Source organism: Populus nigra, chromosome 9, assembly GCF_951802175.1.
Source record: "Populus nigra chromosome 9, ddPopNigr1.1, whole genome shotgun sequence".
NCBI classification, from domain to species: Eukaryota; Viridiplantae; Streptophyta; class Magnoliopsida; order Malpighiales; family Salicaceae; genus Populus; species Populus nigra.
The window spans coordinates 7,635,910-7,662,132 of record NC_084860.1 but is presented as its reverse complement, the minus strand read 5'-3'; the positions used below and the strand labels follow the sequence as shown (position 1 = coordinate 7,662,132).

Genomic DNA, 26,223 nt, shown 5'->3' with positions numbered 1-26,223 from the left:
TTAAAATATATTCAAAGATTAAATTGAATAAATTTTAGATATGAAGAAGCAACTCATCATTATATAAAGACATATTGATACATTAACCAATAATACATCATGAACAATAGAAAATAAGATCAATGTGAACCATCGACATAATTGCACCGAAGCTAGAAATTAATTAAAAAAATAAAAACAAAATAAAATAAAAAGATTCCAAGTTAACTATATAAATATCATGAACAATAGAAAATAAGATCAATGTGAACCATTGACATAATTGCACCGAAGCTAGAAATTAATTAAAAAAATAAAAATAAAATAAAATAAAAAGATTCCAAGGTAACTATATAAATAACATGAACAATAGAAAATAAGATCAATGTGAACCATCGACATAATTGCACCAAAGCTAGAAATTAATTAAAAAAATAAAAATAAAATAAAATAAAAAGATTCCAAGTTAACTATATAAATAATCAAATCAAATGAAAAAGGATAAGGGGGCGTCGGCACTCGGCCCTATCACAGGCAAGAGAAAAAGAGAGCCAAAAATTCACGTGTAAAGGCGGCGTTTCCAAATTGAGAAATTAAAAAACAAAATCATGTTCCACGTGCAAAAATGAAAAATGAAAAATTAGCCCGTATGTTTTCGGCGTCTAGTTTTTGTGCGGTGCGTGTTTGAATCCATAGATTGTCAAGAGGATTCTTTTTATATATATATAAAAAAAAAAAAAAGAACAGCTCCTTTTTCTGGGCCCCACAATTTTTCTTTTCTTTTTCATCTTCCCACTATATAAACCCATACTACCTCTTCATTCTCTCTTTATCAGCTTTAACCGTTGTGATAAATAAACATCGCTAGCATTTCTCTGTGTGCTTCAACTACACGTTTGTTTTTCCCTTCAACATGAAGAGAAACTGCAATCTCGAACTCCGCCTCCATACTTCAGCGGATTCCGACAACCACCACCACCGTTACCAACCCCTGTAAGTTCTCTTTCCTTCTACGTAGGTCGTTGTTTCCTTTCTTAGGTTTCTTTTGTTTCGGTTATTGCACTAATTAATTGTAGCTGGGCTCATCAAGTTATTAGCAATTGTTTTTTTTTTCCCTTTCTTTTTTATTGGTAGTAATCGATTCATGGTTAATTGCAGGGTGGAGGCGTCGAATGAGAGCCGACAATTAGAACTTGAACAACAAGAGCAGAAGCAGCTAACTATTTTTTACAATGGGAGGGTTTTAGTTTGTGATGTTGCAGAACTGCAGGCTAGAGCAATCCTATTGCTTGCAAGTCGAGAAATGGAGGATAGATTGCGAAGCCCAGTCGGGTCGGAGCCATCTGCTTCATCACCGATCTCACCATCTCATCTTTACAGTCCGGTTGGTCTTCCAATGAAGAGATCACTACAGAGGTTCCTCAAGAAGCGAAAGCATCGGATCCAAGCAACTTTCCCTTGCAAAGTTAAAAACGAGTTAACGCAGACTGGAAGATTGAGGAACTTTGTCTCGAGAGAAGATCAATGATCCTTGATTAATTAATGGCCAGGGACGTAGTTATATTGGTGCATAAAGAGGTATAGAATCATAAATTCGTTGAATTGCTGTCTAGCCACGGCTCAATTAACGCTTATCAGGAATATATTATTTACAGAATTAGCTAGCGTGCATTAGCACTGATGTAATATCATGAATTGGATTATTCTTTCTCATTTGCCAAATTTTAAAGGAATGTGCGGAGCCGATACAGAAAACTATACACATATGTTCCGAGGAGATCACAACAATGTCAAATCACTCATTTTATTTCTTCTAATCGAGCCTGTCTTAAGATCAAGGACGCTATACTTTTTATCTTTTAAAGATATGTTCTAGTTTGATGGTTAATAAGGCCTGCTATCTTCTTTATTCTTATAATTTCAAATCTTGAAATCAATATTTAAAGAATTTATTAATTAATTCTTTTAATGCATCACACCAATATTATAAGAGAAGCATTCTTAAAATTATTTATAAAGAAAATTTAACTTGATTGAGACACAAAATGAGTTGAACCATTTAGATTATCTCCCTTCATATCGAGCCAAGAGAATGGCGAGGCAGAGAGATCCGAGCTTGCCATATGATTAGAGAGCTTGAAGAACTCAATGAATCGTTGGGAAGATAAGAGCATCAGAGAGTATGAAGGGACTTGGAGGAGCTTAGGTCCGACCTTATTTTCGGTGCCAAATTAGAGCGACTAAGCAGTATCAGGATTCCAAGGAGCTCCAGATGGAGTCGGTGGAGTTCTTGATCCAAGAACTACGGAGTGGCTTGGAAAGCATTCAAATTATGCCGAGCAGAGCTAGGGATGTAGTAGAGACTCATTTATCACCATATTGATGATATTTTCTCAACGGCTGCAAGCTCTTATGGCTCAACAAAAGAGAAATAGTTTAGAGAAATTAGAATTTGTTTTTAAAGCATGGTTAATGGATTCATTTTTATGTTCACTTACTTTTTAGGTTATGACTCTATTAGAAATCATTCTTCAATAAAATATACTATAAGAAATAGATCCCAAAAAATCATCCGTTAGCATATTCTTACAAACCCAAAACTCATTAATTTCACATCAAAAGATTACAATTTTCTTATATATATTGAGAAACTTTAAAGTTAAAATTGAACCGATGAATTGTATGGGTAATTGTATGGATTTATTGTAAAATAATTTTTTATCCAAAAGAAATATTTTTTCTAGCTGATGAATTGACTATATGAATTATTACCTTTCTCTACCTTAACATTTCATCTTTAAGTGAAAATTGTCTAGTCTTGTAGAAAAGAAAATGTCAGGTTTTAATTTATTTTTTATGGCGAGTGATTAAGGCAATAAACAATGAGGATTAGTCTTGGTAATTTTGCATCAACTTTGGTTATGAAATTCAGTTTAAAAAAGGGTTAAAGGGGACGTCAATGCAGACCATAAGAGCAAAATCTTAGAACCCACAATTAAAAATTGGAATGCCTACTTAAAAAAACTAAAATCATAATAAAAACCCTAAACCATTGATTACTTGAATAAAAATCTAAAAATATATAATTAGAATGTCACAAAAATGATCTCTTTGATAAGTCTTCAAAAGTTCAATAAAGAACCAAAAGCAAGAGTGCTCACACATTTTTTATTCAATCTATTTTTTTACATCTAAAAAATAAAAGGTATTTTATATCTTTAACTTGAATAAAAATAAACTCTAATTAACTATGGACTGAAAAATAAACACAAATAACTAACTAACTTAAAAGTATGGGTAAAATAAAATACAAAGTCTAAGTGTTGTGTAAATAAAAGCTCAATCCGTGTATTCCTAAATAATAACTCTAGATCTTATCATAAAGCCTTCTTGATGTTTAATTGCTATAAAAATTTATCCTAATAGGAAAAGGAATCTTTAAATCTTCTAGCAAATATTAGCCCGATTCATAATCAGATTAAAAGTTATGACCATTAATATAAAGTTATGTAGCTAAGTATTGATACATGTTAAGCATCATCATCTCTAGTTTGGATCACATTGAACAAGGCTTGATCCTCATTTGAACAAGTACGATATAACTCATTGAATGCCTCTTTAATTCTTTTAGCTCTTACCTTTGTAAATGGTCTAATTATTGGCACATACAAAGGGTCTTGTGGTGTTTTTCTATTGATTCTTAAAATGATTTGACCTCTAATTGTCACCTACATCGTAATTTATTTTCTTTCTTTGCATTTCAGTTTTTTTGTCTAAAAAAAATTCTTATTTTTTGATTTTTTGAAAAAGACAACATTAACTCAATGAGAAAAATATACAATTTGAAAAATAGCATGTTAAAAGCTAAATGTATTGAAAAGAAATTTGAAATTTGAATTCTTTTGAGATTACGCTGAAAATGCTAAAAATAACACAAATAAACATATATTTTATTTTTTTGAAAATATTTAGAAAAACAAAGGGTAACAAATTGGATCATTGATTCCACTAGGATCAACCATCAAAAACAAATCACAATTGCATTGATCTTTAATATCCATAATCATTCATCATGTATAAAAACATTTTAATATCATGATACATTACATTGCATGTATCAAATCTAATTATTGATTTCATGTGCTACTATAAAATAATATTTTTAACACTAAAAAATATTCAATCAAATCTATTTTGATAATTTTCCAAACATAAAATAATTATTTAACATAAATTTCATGAAAAATATTTTTCAAATTTTAATCAGAAAATTAATCACGTTAAAATTCTTATTAATATCTTAAACTATTTTAGGATTAATTAAATTTTCAGGCTTAAAAAAACTCTTGTTATTTAAAAAAATATTTTTCTATATATTATTCAATTAAACCATTTAATTAAATAAATTCTAATCCTATCAGGATATCATAAATCTCAAAAATTTTAAATTAAACATTTTAATTCAATCCTAATTTAATTAGAAAAATTAATTATATAATTAATTTAATTTAGGATTTCAATTTTAATATAAAATTATTATTTTATATATGGAGGGCTATAATCATAATTGCAGCCCTAAATACACCTAAAAGTAATTAGATATACGTTGCAGGGGTAAAATTATAATTTTATCCCTCAAAAAACCCTAAAAAGGCTGCTAACCCAAAATTGTAAAATTTTCCCCTTCTTCATGCTTTTATCGGCAACGGGTTGTCTGCTCACCATCAACGGCTGGATCAGTGGCAGCCAATGGTGCCGCTGCCAGCTAGCAGCGCCAGGGACTGTCGGAGCGCTGCATAGCCTCTAGTGCAAGGCTTTTGCCTCGTGCTGGGCTTCTAGCACCGCCAGTAGTGCCTAGCACTGCTACTGAAGTGTTGACGAGGCAGCAACCATGGGTTGTTACCTCTCGCGCCTGGCACAACAAGCAGCAACGCCCATGGCAACCATCCTTGGTTTTTTAGATTTTGGCCAGATCTAGCCGGAATAGTAGGGAAAAAAATAATTTTGGGGAAAATAATTTTGCATATAAAATTAATTTAAAATTAACATCAATAATAATTAAAACATACAAACAACAACTCTAATTATTTAACGATGACTCCAATACTATTGTTAGATTTCTAAATGTCATACACGTAGCAAAAATAATAAATTATCCAGGAGTCTTTAAGATCCTGTTAGACAGTTTATAGTTATTTAGGGATTTATTACTTTAAGATCTGATTTTATTCGACTTTGAATAATTTTTTAAAGAATAGGTTATCTCAAACCACAAGTCGTCTAATTGTCTGACCTCCAACAATAATCCACACAAATTACCAGCGAGACATCTCCTAAATCCATATTTAAAAGAGAGGGATTGTTATGCGTAAAGTGTTAGCTCTCTATTATGTGACTTGTGTAGTTTTCTATCTAACAGACAACCATTAAAAAATAAGAGGTATAGGTTACTATTTATACAAAAATCTAAAAAACCCTAAAAATTAGTAAAATATCAGCTTTCCCCTTAAATAATATTCATATATTAATTCAGGATAATTTTAGAAATTAATTGAATCAAGTCCTTACATGATTTTTTTAGGTTTAGAAATATAATCCTTGTATTAATTATATTCTAGTCCTTAATTTATAAAATATATTTTAATCAAGTCATACTTAATTAAATCATTCCAATTTATTTTTTGACTATGGTTCTTAATGTGTGTGACTCATTAGGTTCCTAATATGTTGGCAAAAATATAAATTTCTAATTTTAATTAAATAGAATTTAAATAAATTAAATAATTTGGTTTATTATCAATTTAACAATTAATTAATTTATATTTGAAGATCAGAAGTATAATCTAGCAACGTGTCATGATCCCTCAAATATTAGAAAAGTCATTAGTGGTTTAACTTAACCTTTCAGTGATTAGTTTTTAGTATAATTAATATCTTTTCATCATTAATGTTTCAATTTAACATTAAAGCATATAGTATATTTGTCATGTTAAATCATATTTGTTCTCTATATAATAGTCATTGATCATTTTAATAAAATTTAAAACCTTTTTTAAATCTCTTTCCATCTTGACTAAGGATTTTTCAGTCAATAATATCTTAGAACAAGTGAAACATTTTCTCTAATTCACCTAAGGTGATAAATCATCTATTGATTACTTAAATACATTCATATAATGCATGTTATACCCAAAATCTATCATTTTGTTACCCTTGATTAGGACAACATATTATAAGAACAAAATATAACATTATCTATATAAGATAACTTAATGATCTCAAGTTTAAAGATTACTTACACAACCGTCATGTGAGTCTTTCCATAGATATAAGTGATTTCTCCATATAGAATTTTCATGCGAGTCTATTCAGTGCACATGTCTTACGATAAGCATATACATATTAGTTTTAGGTATCTGTTTTACCTCAGATTATGAGAAAAACTGCTTGCTCTCATAAATAAAAGAATATTAACTAAGAACATTTTAGGAACAATGCTTTGATGCAATAAGAATTCCATAATTATAACAACTTTATAATTTCACTTGCAAAATATTTTTGTCACGCGGATTTTATTTTTACTCTATATTCATAAATCAAATATTAGATTTATTAATTTAAAATTATATGAATATTAAAGATAAATTAAGCCTTTAATAATAATAAATATGTATTTACATGAATATAATAATGTCACGTATAACCAATTAATTAGCTATATGATATATTAAACTAATATTTCTCCTTTTTTTCTCAACTTTTAAGGACTGAAATATAAGAAAATAAAAAAATAAAGTTTTGAATTGAAATGTGAAAAGAAAATAAAAAAAAATAAAGTTTTGAATTGAAATGTGAAATTGTAAGATCCCAAGGAATAAATTAATAACAGAGAAACCAAAAGGTGTAAGGATCATATTAAAATTTTCCATACCAATATCAAACTGAAGTAATTTTTTAGTTTCTTCAATTTGATCATAATTTTTTAAAAAAAAATTTAACTACCTACAAATCTTTATTTTGCAAGAGTGGTCTTCAATTCATGACTACAAAGTCCTTATAACCTTTTGTATATATATGAAAAAATACAAATGAAAAAAATATCAACCTGTGAAATTATGATTATATAAATTTGGAAAATGAAATTACAATTAAAAACTATTGATAACCGAAGAAAATAGATAATAACTTTATTGGTTATTTGTTGGTTATATAACTTTATTTGTTGATATGCCAAAGTTAAAAGCAATAGAAGGCCCCCTGCGGCTTGGCGGCTTGGCGGTAAGGTAAGCATTCGACTCATTTTTTGGATTATTATATGATGTTTGAAAAAAACATCAGCGTGTTAGAGAAAAAAGAAAAAAGAAAAAGTAGTTGCTTACTTATTTCTTTTGCTAATACGTGTTTGGAATAGGGTGTAAATGGTGTGTATGAAAATTTAAAATTTTTTATTTAATTTAATTTTTTATATTTTTCAGATTCAAAAATAATTTTTTTAAAATAAAAAAATATTAATTTACTATATTTCTAAATAAAAAACTTCTCTACCAAGTAATTGTAAGATATTTTGAAGGAAGAGAAGTATATACATTAAAACATTGTTCTGGTGAAACAAACAATTTCTTTCTCATGTAGCCGTCAACTTCATCAAATGTCCACTGCACGCAGATTTTAAGGATCCACGTTTTCCAATTTTTTTAAAAAAACAAAATAGTTAGCGTGAAATCGTGAGATATGCCGAAAGCAGTTAGAAGATTAAAATTGCAGGCAGTTTTTGGTACGAACATGTTCAACGTGCAAAATAAAATTCATTCATTTCCAGCACATTTGATCTGCCAATAGGATGGCGTCTGGTTTTGGTGTGATGCGTACGTGTCTAAGAAGCTATCGCTTGTGTCCCCCACACATGCCAAAAAAAAACGTGCCATATTTATAGCAATTCCCGCACCTTTATATGACCCTTACCCATATGCACGCTTCTTCCCGATTAGGACAACATTTGACTTGTTTAGCCGACTCTTCAGGAGCTGATCTTGGCATGCCATGCCATGGCCAGAATTTCTACATTTCTTGATAGATCAATGGGTTGTCTCATTGTCTCTCTGTGGACCATTAGGCATTATTACTAATTATCTTTGCTATAAACTATTCGTTACATATGTTTGGATCGTTAGGCATTAATTTGTTTTTACCATATATCTCACAACCATTCAATCATGGGCAAAATGTGGATTCTAATTCCTAGCTACTTAGTTGAAGAAGAAGTTAATTAATGATTTCTTTTTCATGTAACGGTAGCATCAATTATCACTTTCTTGAATTTAAACGTTAAAGTTTATGTTAAGTTTATACTACATTTATTTTTACATTATTAGTATAACATTTTCACATTACAAAAATAAAACTTAACTAAACATAATTGAAAAGAAAAACATAAATACAATATGAAATAAAACTTAAATATTATAAAAATACAAATAAAAAAAGCAAAACAATAAATCTTGATTTGAAAACTAATATGTCTAAATGTATGACAAATTCCTCCTTAATGCAATCTTGGTTACAACATCAAAGTTAACATTAGGAGTGTTTATTGGATCTATTTTAAGTCCTACAACAAAATGGATCTAAGAGGAATTTAATTGGCTAAGTCAAGAGGCTGGGGTTAAAAATGTTCAAATATACCAATCTAGATCGTTATCTGCTTTTGGGTCATAAATGGATCTTCAAGATAAGTTTGGATATGATTGCAATTGGATTAGAAACTATACATTTATACATTTCCAATAATATATCGTATTATAAAATGACTTGTTTGAAATTGAGCCTAAAATCTACCAATAAAGTATAAAAATAGAAAAGACATTGTTTCCTTAAGAGTTATGGATTTTATTCACTATAAAGAGTCCTTAGTGTTATTGGAAACTTATGTGGTAGCTTTTAGGTTACTTATTTTCAATTATTTCATATCAAACAAAAAGAATTAATTGGTCAGAAATTAATTCTTATTTTACAAGGCATCAGACTTTTGTTTAGCAATAATTCTTCAACAACTATTTCTCTTGGATATTTTAACTATCATTTACGACAAAAGGGTGAAAAATAATATTAGATTGTTTTTTTATTTAATTTTTTTATTTTAAAGATTATTTTAATTAGTTTGAGTTTTATTTAAATTGGGTGTATGTCTAGCTTATTAGTTTTAGGTTTACATATAAATACTTTTATGTAAGCATTTTTATTCGGTTGATGAATTTTATCTGTAAATTCTCGTATATTGTGTACTTATTTCTTTTTGTGTGGTTGTGTAATTCACATACTAAGTTCTTGATTGAACTTGCAAACTCTTCGAATGATTAATCAACTTTATTGTAATTTATACTTCTTGTTCATATCTCGTCATAGGTATAGGGTAAAGGTGATCAATTGCATATAATTTTGGTTCTTCAAGGCAAGATTCATGTTGGGTCAAGTTGCAAACTTTCTTTAAAACCTCAAATTAGCAATCTAAAGGACAATTCTGCATCACTTCTTTTATAGATTAAAATTTAAAACTATTACTATGATGGTTAATTATTGATTTGGTGGCTGGATAAAATATCATTGATGACATCATGATCTGAACAAATGATCTTCATAAAAGTTATATATATTTGTCTAATCTTTTTAACCTAAAAAAGGGGCTTATTTGGTCCTCTATAACTTCATACATGAGTTGAACACCGAACAACATCTAGACTGCAAGACATATTCGAACTTCTTTTTTTTTTTTTGCTAAAATTTGAACTTAAAAAAGGAAGTATTAAGTCTTGGGCTCTTCAAGAATATTTATGCATACGTATAAAATTTCCATCAAGCTAAAACACATCTCAATCCAAGGTTGATAGCTCCAGTTATAATCTAAACATTGAATTGTGTTCCTATTTGAAGAGAGCTAGTCCAACTAGGATTTCTTCTCTAAGCCTAGTCTTTTCTTTGTCTTTTCATCTAAACCCTCGATTTCAATAATTAAACACATCAATCAATTCTCTAAATTATAAGATATGTTTATTTTACAAACCTACATTTAAAACTAAGCATTTACCATAAATTAAAAATATCTTATATTATCAAACTCGTTATCATAAAACATGCTTAAGTTAGTCTTTTTTTTGTCTTTTCACCTAGACCCCGATTTCAATAATTAAACACATCAATCAATCCTCTAAATTATAAGATATGCTTATTTTACAAACCTACATTTAAAACCAAGCATTTACCATAAATTAAAAATATCTTATATTATCAAACTTGTTATTATAAAACATGCTTAAATTAGTCTTTTCACCTAAACCCCGATTTCAATAATTACACACATCAATCAATCCTCTAAATTATAAGATATGCTTATTTTACAAACCTACATTTAAAACCAAGCATTTACCATAAATTAAAAATATCTTATATTATCAAACTTGTTATTATAAAACATACTTAAGTTAGGAAACTTAATGATACTTCAAGTGTAATATGATGATATAAAACCTTAATAAAATGAAATTTTAAGTACCTATCACACCCCTAACCAACATATTACTAATTCCTAGTAATTTAAGTGTTATAATAGAAAAATAATTTATAGAATTCAAAACTAAGGCATTGATCATTTTACTTTTTCTATTCAATTTAAATAAACAAACTCTCATTAGATTTATATTTGTGCCACATACCTCTTAATCAAGTTTTCCTAAATCTTTTTTTTACGCTTAATATATCAAAACATAGTTTCAAGACTTATCTTGGAAGAAAACGAAATTTGTTCTAATATTTTTCTAAGGTTAACTTCCTTGTGTTGGGGTATATATCAATGAGATAACTTAAAAAGAAAAAAAAAAAACAACAACGTATCCTTAACCCATATAGCGAACTTTAAGCTAATGACTCTTAAATCAATTGGCCTTGGAGCATTAGGTGTTGAGACACCCTTGTAAACTTAATAACTTTGGTTGTAATAAGTTTTGGGCCAATAACTTTCTAGTTAGTTGGTTTAGGGTATTAGGTGTTATAACACCATTTCAGACTTAATTATTTAGGTTATAGAGGATGCAGAACCATCTTATCTACACATTATATATATATATATATATATATATATATATATATATATATGTTTCATTCCCTTAGTTACCACCTCTAGCAAAAGAGCATAGCTAATATAATAATTCAATCTGCAATCCAAAATCATGTAATGTGTGTGAAAATGATGGTTTTATGAATACTTGATAAATAAGTATATGAGCAGAATTAAATGATAACAATATGAAAGTTTGTAAACTTGAATAATTCAAAAAGAAACATATGATAAAATCTTGTTATGAATTTTACAAATAACCATTGTAATATATTTATGATGATGCATCTTAAGAGTAAAGTTCCTCCTTACTTTGTCGTCTTAATAGTAACAATTTTATCAAATGATTTTAATAACATAAAAAAATAGTTTTTTTTAAAAAAATTATCTCAACTCCCCCCTCCTCCACATCAAAATGAGATATTTTCCTCAATATTTAAAGTCAGAAAGGTAGAGTATAAAAGATATCACCTAAAATAACAATTACTGAAAAACCTGAAACATGCTTAAACAAATATAATAAATAACAAAATAAAAAATAATATGCTATGAGTAAAACCAAAAGACATAAATATTTATACAATAAGGTTCAAATCCAATCTATGCTTTTTATGGTTGTATGTGCTACTATAAAATAATATTTCTAACACTTAGAAATATTCAATCAAATCTAATTTGATAATTTTCCAAACAAAACAAATTTTTATTTAACAAAATTTCATGAAAAATATTTTTCAAAAAATAATAAGAAAATTAATCACATTAAAATTCTTATTAATATACTAAACTATTTTAGGATTAATTAAATTTTTATGATTAAAAAAACCTCTCGTTATTTTAGGAAAAAAAAACATTTTTATAAATATTATTTAATTAAATAAATCCTAATCCCATTAGGATATCATAAAACTCAAAAACTTTGAATTAAACCTTTTAATTCAATCCTAATTTAATTAGGAAAATTAATTTTACAATTAATTTAATTTAGAATTTTAATTTTATATTAAAATTATTATTTATATATGGAGGGCTAAAATCATATTTACATCCCCAAATATACCAAAAATTAGTTAGATATAAGTTGTTGAGGTAGAATCGTAATTTTATCCCTAAAAAAACCATAAAAAAACCGCTATGGAAAAATTGTAAATTTTGCCCCTTCTTCATGTACCTTTGGTTCTTCAAGGCAATGTTTATATTGGGTCAAGATGCAAACTTTCATTAAAATTTTAAATTGACGAGTGATAATTTTATACTTTTTTTATAGACTAAAATTTAGATTATTAATATGATAATTAACTATTAATTTGATGGTCAAATAAAATACCATTAATAACATTATAATCTAAACAGTTAGCCTGCATAAAAATATATATATTTATCTCATCTTTTCAATAAAAAAAGATTTGCTTGAACCTCTATAACTTTAAATATAGGAACACTTAACAATTAACGTCTTGGCTATAGAATAAATTTAGAATTATTTTTTGAAAAGAAGAGAGTATAACCTCATGACATTTTCGCAAATATTAATGTGGATAGTAGTTTCCATCAGTTTTCAGAATCGAAGCCTCATCTTTATTGATCCTCGTGTTGCATAAGAGAGCGAAATCCATGTGTTTGCTCGCTGCCTCATGTCATGTCATGTCATGTCATGTCATGTACGGCTGCAATCTCCTCTTCAATCAAGGTCAAAAGTTGTTACTGACAATTCTGTTCCTACGTGGTGGCTTTGGCTCCAAGAGCTTCTCTAACAAGTGGCAAACTAACATCCCATCTAGCACGTTTTTTCTAATGGGGATGGTGGCAAAAAAAATAACGATTAAGTACCTAGTGGTCAATGATGTACTAAATTAAGTTTTTGATATACTTTTTAAAATATATGATATAACACTATATATACATACATATATATATATATATATATATATAATCCGTGTTTTATTGCAGGTTGTAAATATTTTTTTTTCAAAAAAAATATCGAATATATAAGCTATATAAATATCTAATTAAATAAATTAATAATTATCTATGTAAAAAAACAAAACAAAATAAAATAGTTAGTAATAATCAAAAGAAAAATTAAAAAAATTAGGAGATGAATGTAGATCAATATTTTTAATTACATAAAATGAGATATTTATTTGATTGTGTTTATTGAACTTTTTTATTTAATCAATAGAAGATAATATAAATACAAATACAAATAGAATTGATTGAAACTCACACACTAGAAAAATATTACGCAAGGCCGGACATATAAGAAATATTATTTAAAAATAAATATTTTTCATTTTAAAAATTAAAGTTCATTTATATATAAAAAAAAATAGATGAATTAGAATAATCTTAAAAAATCAAACATAAATAAAACAATTTTCAAAAAACTTCTATCCATAAAAAGCCATGCAAAACTCATGCTAAACCCATAGAAAATAAATCATATATAATCACAAAACCACTATTAAAAAAAATTAATGCAGAACTATAAGGTCATAAAAAAAAAGTCGAAAAAACTCTTGGTTAACAACTTTAAATTTTGTTGATCTCGAGGGTAAAAATATAATTATACTATATAAAATTAGAAAAGACTGACATATCCTTAATAATCTTATAATGACCAACGAGTCAGTGAAAAAGATCGAAATATCCTCACCTCTAAGACTTTGTTTTTCCAACTAGTTATAAAAATTTAATTTCATAGTAAAAATTTATAATAAATTATGTATAATGCTTTGGTAAAACACCAATATCCTAAAAACACACTAACTACTAATGATCTGTATGGTGAAAATTACATTTAGTATAAATATCCTAAATAGCATCACGTATTAATATTTTGAATATAAGTGGGAGATATTTTACACAAATTTATCATGTTGTTTATGCATTTTAAGAGGAGTTAAAAAAATTACAATAAAGTATGTTGTGGATGTACCAGGGAAGGATGATGATTTTTTTTTGTATATTTAGTATTGTGGTGTAAGATATATTTTTTATTTTTTAAAAAAATATATTAAATAATTTATTTTAGATTTTTTTTATTTTTGAAATTAACACATTAAAACCAATAAAAAACTAAAATTATTAATTTAATATTTTCTAAAATAAAATGCATTAACACATCCAAAATAATACGGATACATAAAAAGGGCACTGACCCAACTCAACTAATTTCGGTGCCCAAAACATTGGCGGGAAGTTTCAGCGGAAAGAGCGTTCAAAAAGGAAAATAAAATTGTTGCCGCCAAAATGGTGGGTTTCAGTTCCCCGCCCACTTATATCACTCCGCAAATGCCAAGGAAAAGGAAAAAAAAACCCTTTTTTCCTCGCTCAAAGCAAATAGATGGATCTGTCCGAAATTGCAAAGAAACTTGGTCTCTGGGAAACCAAGCATATCATTCGAAAAGCAGCGGAGCTCCGTCGTCTTTGCGATGTTCAGTTCGATTCTTCTGTCATTGGAGTCGTAAGTATTATTATGTCTTTGTTTCTCACATAATTTCTTTTTAAAAAAACATCCCAAATGACTCTTTTTTTTTTTTGCAGGGAGAGGTTTGTAAGGCTATTATCTGCTTAGAAATCGCCGCAGCCAGGTTTCCCCCCTTTCCTTTTCTTTTTGAAACGAAAACTTATAAAATAATTTCTAATGGGTTATATGTTTATATATATGTATATAGTTTTCAAGTGATTTTTGATAGACAAGCTGCTACCAGATTGAGTGGAATGTCTGAGAAGGCCTACAATAGATCCTTCAATTCGTTGCAAAACACTCTCGGTGTCAAGTGAGTAATTTTATCTTAATGCTGATGATTTGATGTGAAACGTACTGTTGTAGTATTAATGGAACTGTTGGTGTTTGGTTGGTTGTTGTTGGGTGGTGTAGGACAAAGCTGGATATTAGAGAATTGGGAATTCAATTTGGTTGTATTAGGCTCATTCCTTTCGTCAAAAAAGGTTTATCACTGTAAGTTCCCTTTTCATTTTCTGTATTTTTCACTACATTTTACTCATCAACTAAATGGAGTCCATGTAGGATTTTCCTTTGTAGTTTGGTGCTCGCTACGTGTTTGTAAAAATGACTGGCAAGCAAATTCAGAAGGGAATCTTCAATTTATCTTTGGAAATGCTTTATGTGATTGGTTATCATGGTCTTCGATTTATGTTCGATGATACTAAAATAGTTTTTGTTAATAATGACATTATTGCGCTACCTTGACTCACAAATGGATTTATTGATGTCTGATCTGATTTAGAGTTGTTGATTGTTTAGGTATAAGGACCGGTTTATTGCATCATTGCCTGCTTCAAGGCGAGCAAATGCCGACTTCACTAGACCTGTGTTCACCGCAGTTGCATTCTACATGTGTGCGAAAAAACACAAGGTAAGCAAACAATTTATTTTCTTGCGTTTCGATAACTATGCTGTTCATGTCAATTTACTTATGAGTCGATGATTCTAACTTGATAGCTCAAAGTAGACAAGCTTAAGTTGATTGAAGTTAGTGGCACATCGGAATCTGAATTCAATTCTGTAAGAGTCCTAATTTCCATCCGAGCGCATTTCTTTGGTGGTGAAAACTGTGCTTTCTTGTTTTTACATTTCTTTCAGTTTTGATTTACTTGTATTAGTTTAACATGTAGGTATTTGCGTCCATGAAGGATCTCTGCTTTGATGTTTTTGGGATCTCAAAGGAAAAGAAAGATCCTAGGGAGGTGAAGGGGAACCGAGGTACTAGCTGATTGATTTGTACACTTCAGTCACAATTTATTCTTCTTTTTGTTGCCATAACTGTTGCTGGGTTGTCATTAGAATGGGCATAATACTATTCTAAATAGAACTGTGGAATCTTTACTTAATTTAATGTTATAAGTTTTATCCATATCTTTTCATTGATTGCATGCAGAACTTCTGGATGTGCTTCCTGAGAAAAGAAAAATTGAGGATGGTAATTTTTCATCTGATGATGGAACAGAGGTATCATTGCAGCCCTTTATGTTTAATTCATTTTTAGACAATATGGTTGAGAAAGATCCAACTGAGTTTGACTCCGTCCAGACCCACCAAATTAGTTTGTAAGACCATACAATCGCAAGGAAATTTGTTTAACACCATTTTCAAACCTTAAAATTCTTTCCAATTAAGATTTGTAATGAGCCTTTTAACCTATATCTCAATTTGTAAAAGGTGGTTGAGCAGCCTCTGCATGCTTGACTAATTCAGCTAATACAGTTTATTTTATTTTCTGGAGAAACTAGTTTGAATATACTTGGGGGAATACATCTTTTGACCAAAATAATTTGAAAGTTCACTTACCTTTGGCATGAAATTTCTCAGGTTTCTAGCCACAAGAAGCACAAAAGAATGGGGAATGCTGCTTATGAGCAGTGGAAATCCTCTGTCTTATCATCCAATAAAAAGAACAAGGCAAAAGGTTGTGCGGACATTTCTATTTTGATTTATTTGTCTGCAAGCATATTGCACAGATCAGGTGACAGGTGACGAAAATGTAACTGAGATTCCTTTTTCAGGTCATTGCAAGCAGACTGTGCAAACATCCCTTGACTTTTTGAAAGAAGCTCCAGAGAAGACAGAGTTGGAGGCATTATCATAATAAAAGACTTGCCCTGAAATCTTTTGGTTCAATTTTGATGGAAGTTGTACATGGAAGAAACAAGACATTATTTTGTTTATTTATGTTCCCATCGCCTTGCTACATGAAATGTGAACAGGGAGACAAGGTTATTTATTTATACAAAAAAAAAAAAAATGCTCGAAAGGGCATAGCAGTCGTATTGAAACTGTTACAGCTTAAAATCAAGACCACGCAACTAGGTTATTCAGCTGTATCAAAGCTAAATTTCAGTTTGAGAAAATGAACAGTGTATTTCCTTTTTTCACAAATCAACACTAATACTGGCCATTGCAATATTTATGCACTTGCAAATGTTTTTCAATATGTTTTTTTTAGTGTTTCAAGTGTTTTTGTACTATATTATATAAGTATGATTTATTTATAAAAAAACTTAAACAATAGTAATTTTTTTAAATAATATCATATGTATTATTTTAGAATAATTTTGAAAATTTATTCAATTAAATTTTTACTTTAATTATTTTTAGGTTTAGAATTATAATTTTTTATATTAATTATATTCTAATATTTAATTTCTAAAATTTAATTATAATTAATTATTTTATTTTAATTTTTGATGAATTATTTTTATGTGTGACCCTTCGGTTTTTTTTAAAATTTACTCAAATATAAATTATAATCATAAATAAAATAAGATTAAATAAATTAAATTATTTTATTTATTTATTATTAATTCAACAATTGATTGATTTATATTTAAAGATTAAGTATAATATTTGGTAACCTGTTATGATTTTTTAAATATTAAAAAAAATCATAAATGATTTGATTTAATTTTTCAGTAACTAGTTTTTTAGTGTAATTATTTTTTTTATCAAGAATGTTTTGATTTATATATTATAGCATAAAATATGTCTGTTTTGTTAAATTATTTTTGTTTTTAACACTAAAGTAATTGATTTTTTGAATAAGATTTTCTTTTTAATTTCATTTAATTTTGACCAATAATTTTACAATTAATACTATTTGAGAACAAATGAAATATTTTCTTTAATTCATCTAGGATGATAAATCATCTCTTGATTACTCAAATGCTTTTATATAATTTATGTTATACCTAATATTTGCTTATTCATTACTTTTGATTAGGATAAAGTGTAGGCAGAATTAAATCATAACACTCTTTATATAAGATAACTTAGTGATTTCAAATCTAAATATCACTTATACAATTATTATGTGAGTCTTTCCATAGATATAAGTGATCTATCCATATGAAATTTCCATGTGGGTTAATTTGTTGTACATGTTATTTAACAAGCAGATACATATTAGTTCCAAGTATCCTTCATACCTTATACCTCAACTTATAAGAGCATGCGCTTCATTTCATAAAAGATTGAACATAATATATATATATATATATATCAGTTTTAACAATTCTAATTAATGTTCATTCTTAATAGAATATTGATTAGGAACATTAAGTACAATGTTTTGATGCAATATGAATTTCATAATTATAACTTTATAATTTTCTTTACAAAATATTTTTATCCCATGAACTTTATCTTTATTTTATATTCATTAATCAAATATAAAATAAATATTAAAGATAAAGAAAGCTTTTATTAATAATAAATATATTTTACATGAATAAAACTAGTGTTATGTATAACCAATTGATTGGCTACAAGGTATATTCACTAACAATCTCCAACTTGCACTAAAGTCAATCGTTCATGTAACTAATATCATCTCTCTATATGGTGATCATGTTTCTTCTAAGATAGTGTTTTTGTGAGAGGATCTATATGATTCTCTTTAGTAGATACTCGCTTTATTTTTATATATTTTCTTTCTATGATTTCTTTAATAACATAAAATGACCTAAATATATATTTGGATCTTTAATGAAACTTTGGTTCCTTTACTTGTGCAATGACTCTATTGTTATCATAGTACAAGACTATTGGATTAATAATGCTAGAAACCATACCTAGTTTAGTGATGAACTTCTTGGTTCAAACAACTTTTTTTATCATCTTAGATACAGATATATTCAACTTTAGTTGTAGAATTTGTGGTGGTCTCTTATTTGGACTCTTCCAACATATCACCATTATTTAAAGTTAAAACATATCTTGACTAATAGTTTTTCTATCATCAACATCTAATTGAAAACAAGCATTTGAATAAACATCAACTTTCAATTCATGTCTTTCATATGCTAGAAATACTTTTTTAGTTCCACAAGAAGTTGATATCTCATTAATGCATGACATGTTTTCTGGGAAGTTATTGTGTTTTCTCTGATCGCTTCTATCATGAACAAATTCTTTCTCTAGAAAGGTAAATATACTTTGAGACAAACACTTCTTTTCTCAATGAAATGGTATAAATAATATCCAATTAATTCTTTTGAATATTTCATAAACATACATTTATTTAACTTAACTCCTAATTTTTAAGAAACGATATGTTTTACACAAACGTCACATCCCTAAATCTTTAAGTATGATAGATTTGGTCTTTTCGCATTCCATATCTCATATGGAGTCTTATTAACAGATTTTGATGGAACCTTAATTCAAAGGTAAGTAGGAATTTATATGGCATAACCCCATAAAGAAGGTGAAAGGTCTGTATAGCTTATCATGGACTGTACTATATCCAATTAAGTATGATTTCTTTTTTCAAAAACTAATTTAATTGTGGTGTTCTAGGAGGTATATATTATAAGAGAATCTTATTCTATCTTAGATAATCATAAAATTCTTAGCTCAAATATTCAGTAGCTTGATCAAATTTAAAGTCTTGATACTTATACCAATTTGTATTTCAACTTCATTTTTGAAATTTTTTAACCTTTAAAATGATTGAAACTTATATTTTATCAATGCATATAATCATATCCAATATGGTAATCAATAAATGTGATGAAATTAATATATTTATCTATGACATGAATTGTTATTGGTCCATATAGATCTCTATATGTATCAGACTTAACAATTTATTATATTTTTCACTCTTTCAAATAAAATTATCTTATCAAATAAACAAGTTTCACAAGTTTTATATGATTCATAATCAAAAGGATCAAAATATCTTTTTTTATATAACTTAGTGATTCTTATTTTATTAATATGATCTAATTTACAAAGCCATGAATAAGATGGATATTGATTACCTAATATATTTCTCTTGCTTTTTGCATTGAACATGAATATTTCTAAATCAAGTATATACAAATTGTTTGTATAAATATTAGATCTATAATAAATATCATTATTATAAAAGGAATAACATTTGCCTTTAATAATAATTTTAAATTCATTCAAAGTTAAGTAAGAAATAGATATGATATATTTAGAAAGTACTTGAACAAAATAACAAATATTAAGTTCTAGTATCATCCTATCTGGTAAAGTTAATGCAACAACCCTTATTCCATTACCAATTTGTTGGTTCACTTCACCTTTATTCAATCATAAACATACTTAAACCAAAAGCTTTAATAAGCTTCATAGCCTTCACAATTACAAGATAGTCTTTGCAAAATTCTTTTCTAGTGGCTTTACTCGTCATAATGATGACAGATCTCTTGTCTTTCTTGATGCCCTAAGTAGACTTCTATGCATTTTAATGCAAGGACTGCAAGACCATGTCAACACTTAACTCATGATTTATAATAAAGCTCAATTGGCTTAATTTCTCAAAATAGCAAGTCATTGTTTTTAAGAAAATATAGGTGTTCACAGAGAAATCCTTAGTGATCTTGTAGTAGAATAATTTCTTAGAGGTTCGTACCTCTCAATCTTACTAGTTGCATCAAACAACTCTTTGAGATGTCTAATTATAATATAGGCATCCATATTCCTATGTTTTATTTGAAATTTAAGTAACTTACCATCAAATATCACACATGTAGCCTGCTCATCATTATCATTACCATCATCATCAATATGACATTCATATTTCATTCTAACTTCTTCATCATCATCCCCATGAAGGATAAGAGGAATATGATTTTTAAGAACATATAATTTTTTTTTGTTTAAGAATAATTCTCACATTTGGCACCAATCCAAGAAGTTTGGTATAGTCATTTTGTTAGCATCAAGTATTCTACGTAAGGATATATTACTACTCATTTTGATCTACCAATATATTTATGTAAAGATAATGAGTATTAATTTCATTCATACATATTTAAAACAAAACTCATATAAGGTCTTCAATCTTAACTTGTTCTCCTGTTATTGCAAATTAATAGCCTTTCATATTAATTTTAGAAATCTCATTTAGATCTTCTAGTGGGCTTGGATTCCATTTCGCCTAACTACTGCCTTTAATATTATATGATCATAAAATTCTCATCCAAGTCTTATAAGGTAGGTAAGTAGGACGTAATATTTGATTAATGATAACCTTGAGTAGTTCAACAAGTTATCTATGAATAGAAATTTGATTTTATGCACATAAAATTGAAAGACATGAAATTATTTTTTCAACATGTACTTAATATATTAATGAAGAATTTATTATCAATTTTTAATTAGGTTTTATTTCATGAAATAATTGATATATCATACACAATAATTATATATTAACATATGCTCTTAGCATGTCATTCTAATTGAATGATTTTGGACATATCTAAACTAATTCCCTCGGGCTATTGAAAGGAATTAGGTGGTCAAAATTTAGGTAGCTACATCTTCATAACTCCTTTACAAGCATAATAGTTATATCATTCACCATGTTATTTCTTCACCTTGAATTACAAAATAAATTTCTTATCTAAATTTCTAAATTGCATAACATTTACATAATTAAATAAGAAATTTCAAGTTACATTGATAATTTTCCAAACTTAATAAATCTTATTTAACACATGTTTTTATTTGAAAAATAATTTTTCAAAATTTCATAAGAAGATCAATCATATTAAAATTCTTATTAATATTCAAAACCATTTTAGGTCAATTAAATTAAAAATTTTAGCTTAAAAACTCCTTTTATTCTATAAAAGCCATTTCTATCTATAAACATTATTTAATTAAATCCTAATCTAATTAGAACAATAAAAAATCAATGATTCTTTAATTAAAAATTTTAATTCAATCCAAATCTAATTAGAATAATTAATTTTATATATTATTTTAATTTTAAAATATAAAATCAATATTTTATACATAAAGGAGTAGAATTGTAATTATACCTAGATGTAATTAGGTATAAGTTGTATGGGTAGGATGGTAATTCTACCCTTTAACCCTTTACAAAGCTCTGAGCCATAATCATGAATCTACCTCTTCTACCTCAACTTGCACCTGTCGGTAGGGGTGAGCAAAAAAATTAAAAAACTGAGAAAACTGGAAAAAAAATAATCAAAAAAACCGAACCGTGAAAAAAAACTGATTAACATTTTGAAAAAACTGGCCGGTTCGGTTTTGATTTTATAAGCCTAAAACCGAAATGAACTAAACTCAAACCGGAAAAAAACCAAGCCAAATTGAAAAAACCGAGTCAAACAGGTTTGAACTGGTTGTTATCCTAAAAAACCTGAACCGAATCGAAACTAGTCGGTTTAAACCGATTTTAGTTTTTCTTTTAAATTTTAATTTAATTAATTTTTTTAATAAAAACTAAACCCAATAAAAAATAATCATATCTGACTATCAGCATTGGCACACTGCCACTGCTTGCAAGCAAGTTGCCTCGTAACGGCTATTACTGCACCAAGCCATGCCCAACAATGCGAGGTGGCAGCCTCACACCACATAGCCCCTTGCATGAGGCAGCTGCCTCGTGCAGGGCTGTTGTCAATAGCGCCAATCTCTGCTCCTAGTGGGGCAGCAGCCCATGGCTGCTCTCTTTGTTGTCACTGACCACTAGCTATGCACATAGCATTGCCAAGCACGCCAACCTTTAAAATGTTTTTATTTATTTTTCCAATTTCTAACAAGATCTGCATATTTTGACCAAATTAAAAAATCCAGCTAGATTTGGCTGGAACAGTGCCCAATTTCTTTTTTTAATTTATAAGAGAAAAATAATTTTTTTAGAAAAATAAATTTAGCACATAAATCTAATTCGCAACTAATGACAATAATAATAATAATTAAAATATACAATTAATAACTGTAATTGTTTAATGAAGACTCTAATACTAATGTTGAATTTCCTAAAAAAGATATATGTAATGAAAAAAATAAATTTTAAATTTTAAGAGTCTGAAAGATCTTGTTGGAAAGATTTAGAGTTATTTAAGGTTTATACAAAAATTACTTGAAAATTAAATAATTTTTTTGGTATTGATAATTTGCTTCGAGGTTGAATTATTGCATATCACAAGTCACTCAAGTGTTTGATCTCTAATAATAATTCATATAAATTACAAGTGAAAAATCTCCTAAACCTTTTTAAAAGAGAGAGAGAATGATATACCTTTGAATGCTAGCTTTTTATTTTTGTATTTCACGTATTTCTATACTATATTGTACAAAAAAACAAAAGGTATAACATTCTTCTATTAATAAAAAACCTGAAAATCTTATAAATGACAATATCTATTTGCTCCTTAAATAATATCACATATATCATTTCAGGATAATTTTTTCAATCAAGTTCATATTTTAATTTTTCTAAGTCTAGAATTGTTATCCCCTGTATTAATTATATTCTGACCCTTAATTTCTAAGACTTTTTTCCAATCAAGTCATATTTAATTAATCATCACATTTTAATTTCTGATTAATGTTTTTATGTGTACGACCCATTAGGTTTCTTAATAAGTTGGTCCAAATATAAATTATAATCTTAAATAAAATAGGATTTAATAAATTAAATAATTTAATTTACTATTAATTTAACAATTGATTGATTTATATTTTAAAATCAAATACAATATCTAGTAACCTGTCATGACATTCTAAATATTAGAAAATTTATAAATGGTTTGACTTAACTTTTAAGTGATCAATTTCCAAGTAATTATTATCATTATTTCATCAAGAATGTTATGTTTTGGATATTATAGCATGGAGTATGTCTGTTTTGTTAAATTATTTTTATTCTCAATACTATAGTTTTTGATTATTTAAATAAAATTTAATTTTTTTTAAAATTTTATTCTATATTAGTTAAATACTATTAAAAAATAAATAAAATATTTTTTCTATTTCAATTACTCAAATTATTTTAACTGTCTAGTTAAAAATAAAATTATTACATTCTCGATATTTAAGATAAAAAGTCATCAATATTTTATTATTATTTTAAGTACTATCACATTTCCTTCATCTCTCTACGTCGTGAACCACCCGCGCAGTCGACCCTCCACCATTTCTCCAGTGGTCAACACAAAAGTCCAGTCGAAGTTTCAACCTCCATTCAGACCCACTTACCCATAGTCCCTGCAACACCCAAAAGCTCAACAAAATCATCATTCTCATATTTGAAAGCCCCTCCACTGTCCAGTATTTCTCTCACGGCCAACGGTAGCGGCATTGCCCTTACACGCCGGCGACGGCAGCTTCCACAACTCAGTCACTTTCTTTCTCCTCCACCCATAACAGCTAGCAGCGCCGTTCAACCCATCCACGACTCCAACTCCACCCAAACACCTTTCTAAAACAGCCACAAATGAAGAGTTTATTTTCCCGCTATCTCACACCTTCATTTGAGGAGTTGAACAGTGCTCGCTATATGCAGCGAGTACTGTTCACGAAACTAGAATAGCTAGCTAAGTGTAGAGCAACAAATGAAGAGTTTATTTTCCCGCTATCTCACACCTTAATCGCCTTTTGCTTCTTCCATGCAAAATTTGTTCCTTTTATTTTATTTTTCTTAAGCCGATGTGTCATGTTGCAATGTTCGGGAGTTAGTCAAAACTATTCTGTCATTAGCTATTTTTAATCTAAATATATATTGTTATATGATTGTAAGGAGTTACTTAATGATAAGTAACAATTAAAAAAATAATAAAAAAGGAGTTATTTGGCACCCTACTTGATCCCTTATAATAGGCCCTTAATAGTTGGAACTTCACCAACCACTAAATAATAAACAAAGGCCTTCCTTGTATAACCCTCCTATAATCGCTCCGAACCTCTTCTCTTCCTCTGGAAATGGAGAAACCACCACCAAATTTAGCTCAAGGCTCAATCAATGCCGTCAAATCTAAAGACTACCCACAAAAAGCTAAGGGAGGGCCATTCATTGCCTTCCTTCTCTCTATTTTTATCTATATATATATATATATATATATCTCTATTTTCTATATTTTCAATCTCTCCCCTTCAACAACCCTAAGTTTTGGTTCTTCATTTCCAACACTCTCGTCCTAATCATTGCTGCGTGCGGATTATGGTTCATTCTCTTCCTCGTCAAAAGGCATTAATAAACATGATATTTATGAAGAGCACGTGGTAATGAGGAGGCAAAGAAGTGTTCCAACATCCCCCTCATCAGCATTCTCGGAATTTATCAAGACAGTACGCTTGAATGAAGAAACGATAAATAAAGAGAGTCGAGAAAAGACACGAGCTGCCCGCCAAAGAAAATTGCCAATTGTTCATGAAAGTGTTGAACATGAAAGTCCTTCCTCCGTTAATTCCCAGGAGGGAAAGAGGCTAGAAACTAGTGCCGTAAGAAGTGGTGAAGCTATTCGTCACAAGAAGAAGGCTGTTGTACCAAAAGCTTTACAACGTAGCAAGTCGGAGATTGTTAAGCGGGTGGTGATTGATGAGAGTAAGAACATTATACGTAGAATAGAGACTGAAAACTATGAGCCACCAGATCACTCTGTTGAAGAAAAAAATGAGTACGCAAGTATGTCCAATGCAGATTTAAATAGAAGAGTTGAGGAGTTCATTCAGAGGTTCAATAAGCAAGTTCGGCTTCAAGGAGAAGTTTATTCAAGAAAATAGGGATCGAGATAATAAAAGATCGCCCTTTTGCTGTCTTCGTGCTTATGTCCGTGTCTGTGTCTTGCCTTCCACTTGGCTCCTATATATTTTACTTAGTTTTTGTTAGCGTGCAACTGCTTTAGACTTTTTCCATGCTGCAGTCTTCTTGCCTTTGTATAGGAACTTGTTTTCCTTGTGTGGTTATGTTCCTTTTGCACTAATAATTTAATTTAATTTATGTTCATTGTTTCAAAATTAATTAATTTATGTTCGTTACTAGTTTTCAGCTTCTGACAATTTGATTGCTAACAATTCAGAGTTTAAGACACACGTACCCTAATGAATCTTACTTCCAAGATTTATCTTAGGAAAACGAATTACAAATGAAGTACTTTTCATGCTGAAAACTTATAAATTATGTGACAATCGATAATTAAGTCACAAATTATGAATCACATAAATGAAAAATAAATGGTCTATCATTAAATAAATAAATAAATAAATAACTGCTCTTGAGTTTATATGAGAATTTTGGATGAAAAGTGTTTGTGTGCCATTCTTCTTCACCTAATGAATATATAGTGGCGGAGCTAGGATTTTTTAAATGAGGGGGAAAATTATAAAA

The 26,223-nt window shown here is 28.3% G+C and overlaps 2 protein-coding genes and 1 pseudogene across 2 annotated transcripts; all 3 read left to right on the top strand.

Annotated features, from left to right (window-relative positions):
* The first annotated feature begins 811 nt into the window (after positions 1–811).
* Positions 812–1,825, top strand: LOC133702548 (protein TIFY 5A). The gene is made up of 2 exons (XM_062126851.1): positions 812–972; positions 1,138–1,825. Exons 1-2 carry the CDS (start codon positions 893–895, stop codon positions 1,505–1,507), a joined length of 450 nt encoding a protein of 149 aa, XP_061982835.1. The 5' UTR covers positions 812–892; the 3' UTR covers positions 1,508–1,825.
* A 12,526-nt stretch (positions 1,826–14,351) lies between these two features.
* Positions 14,352–16,885, top strand: LOC133703874 (origin of replication complex subunit 6). The gene is made up of 10 exons (XM_062128589.1): positions 14,352–14,552; positions 14,633–14,679; positions 14,764–14,868; positions 14,970–15,050; positions 15,357–15,468; positions 15,555–15,617; positions 15,728–15,815; positions 15,991–16,061; positions 16,422–16,518; positions 16,616–16,885. The coding sequence occupies exons 1-10, from the start codon at positions 14,433–14,435 to the stop codon at positions 16,696–16,698; spliced, it is 867 nt and encodes a 288-aa protein (XP_061984573.1). The 5' UTR covers positions 14,352–14,432; the 3' UTR covers positions 16,699–16,885.
* Positions 16,886–24,988: 8,103 nt separating this feature from the next.
* LOC133702731 (uncharacterized) lies at positions 24,989–25,619 on the top strand (annotated as a pseudogene).
* The last annotated feature ends 604 nt before the right edge of the window (positions 25,620–26,223 follow it).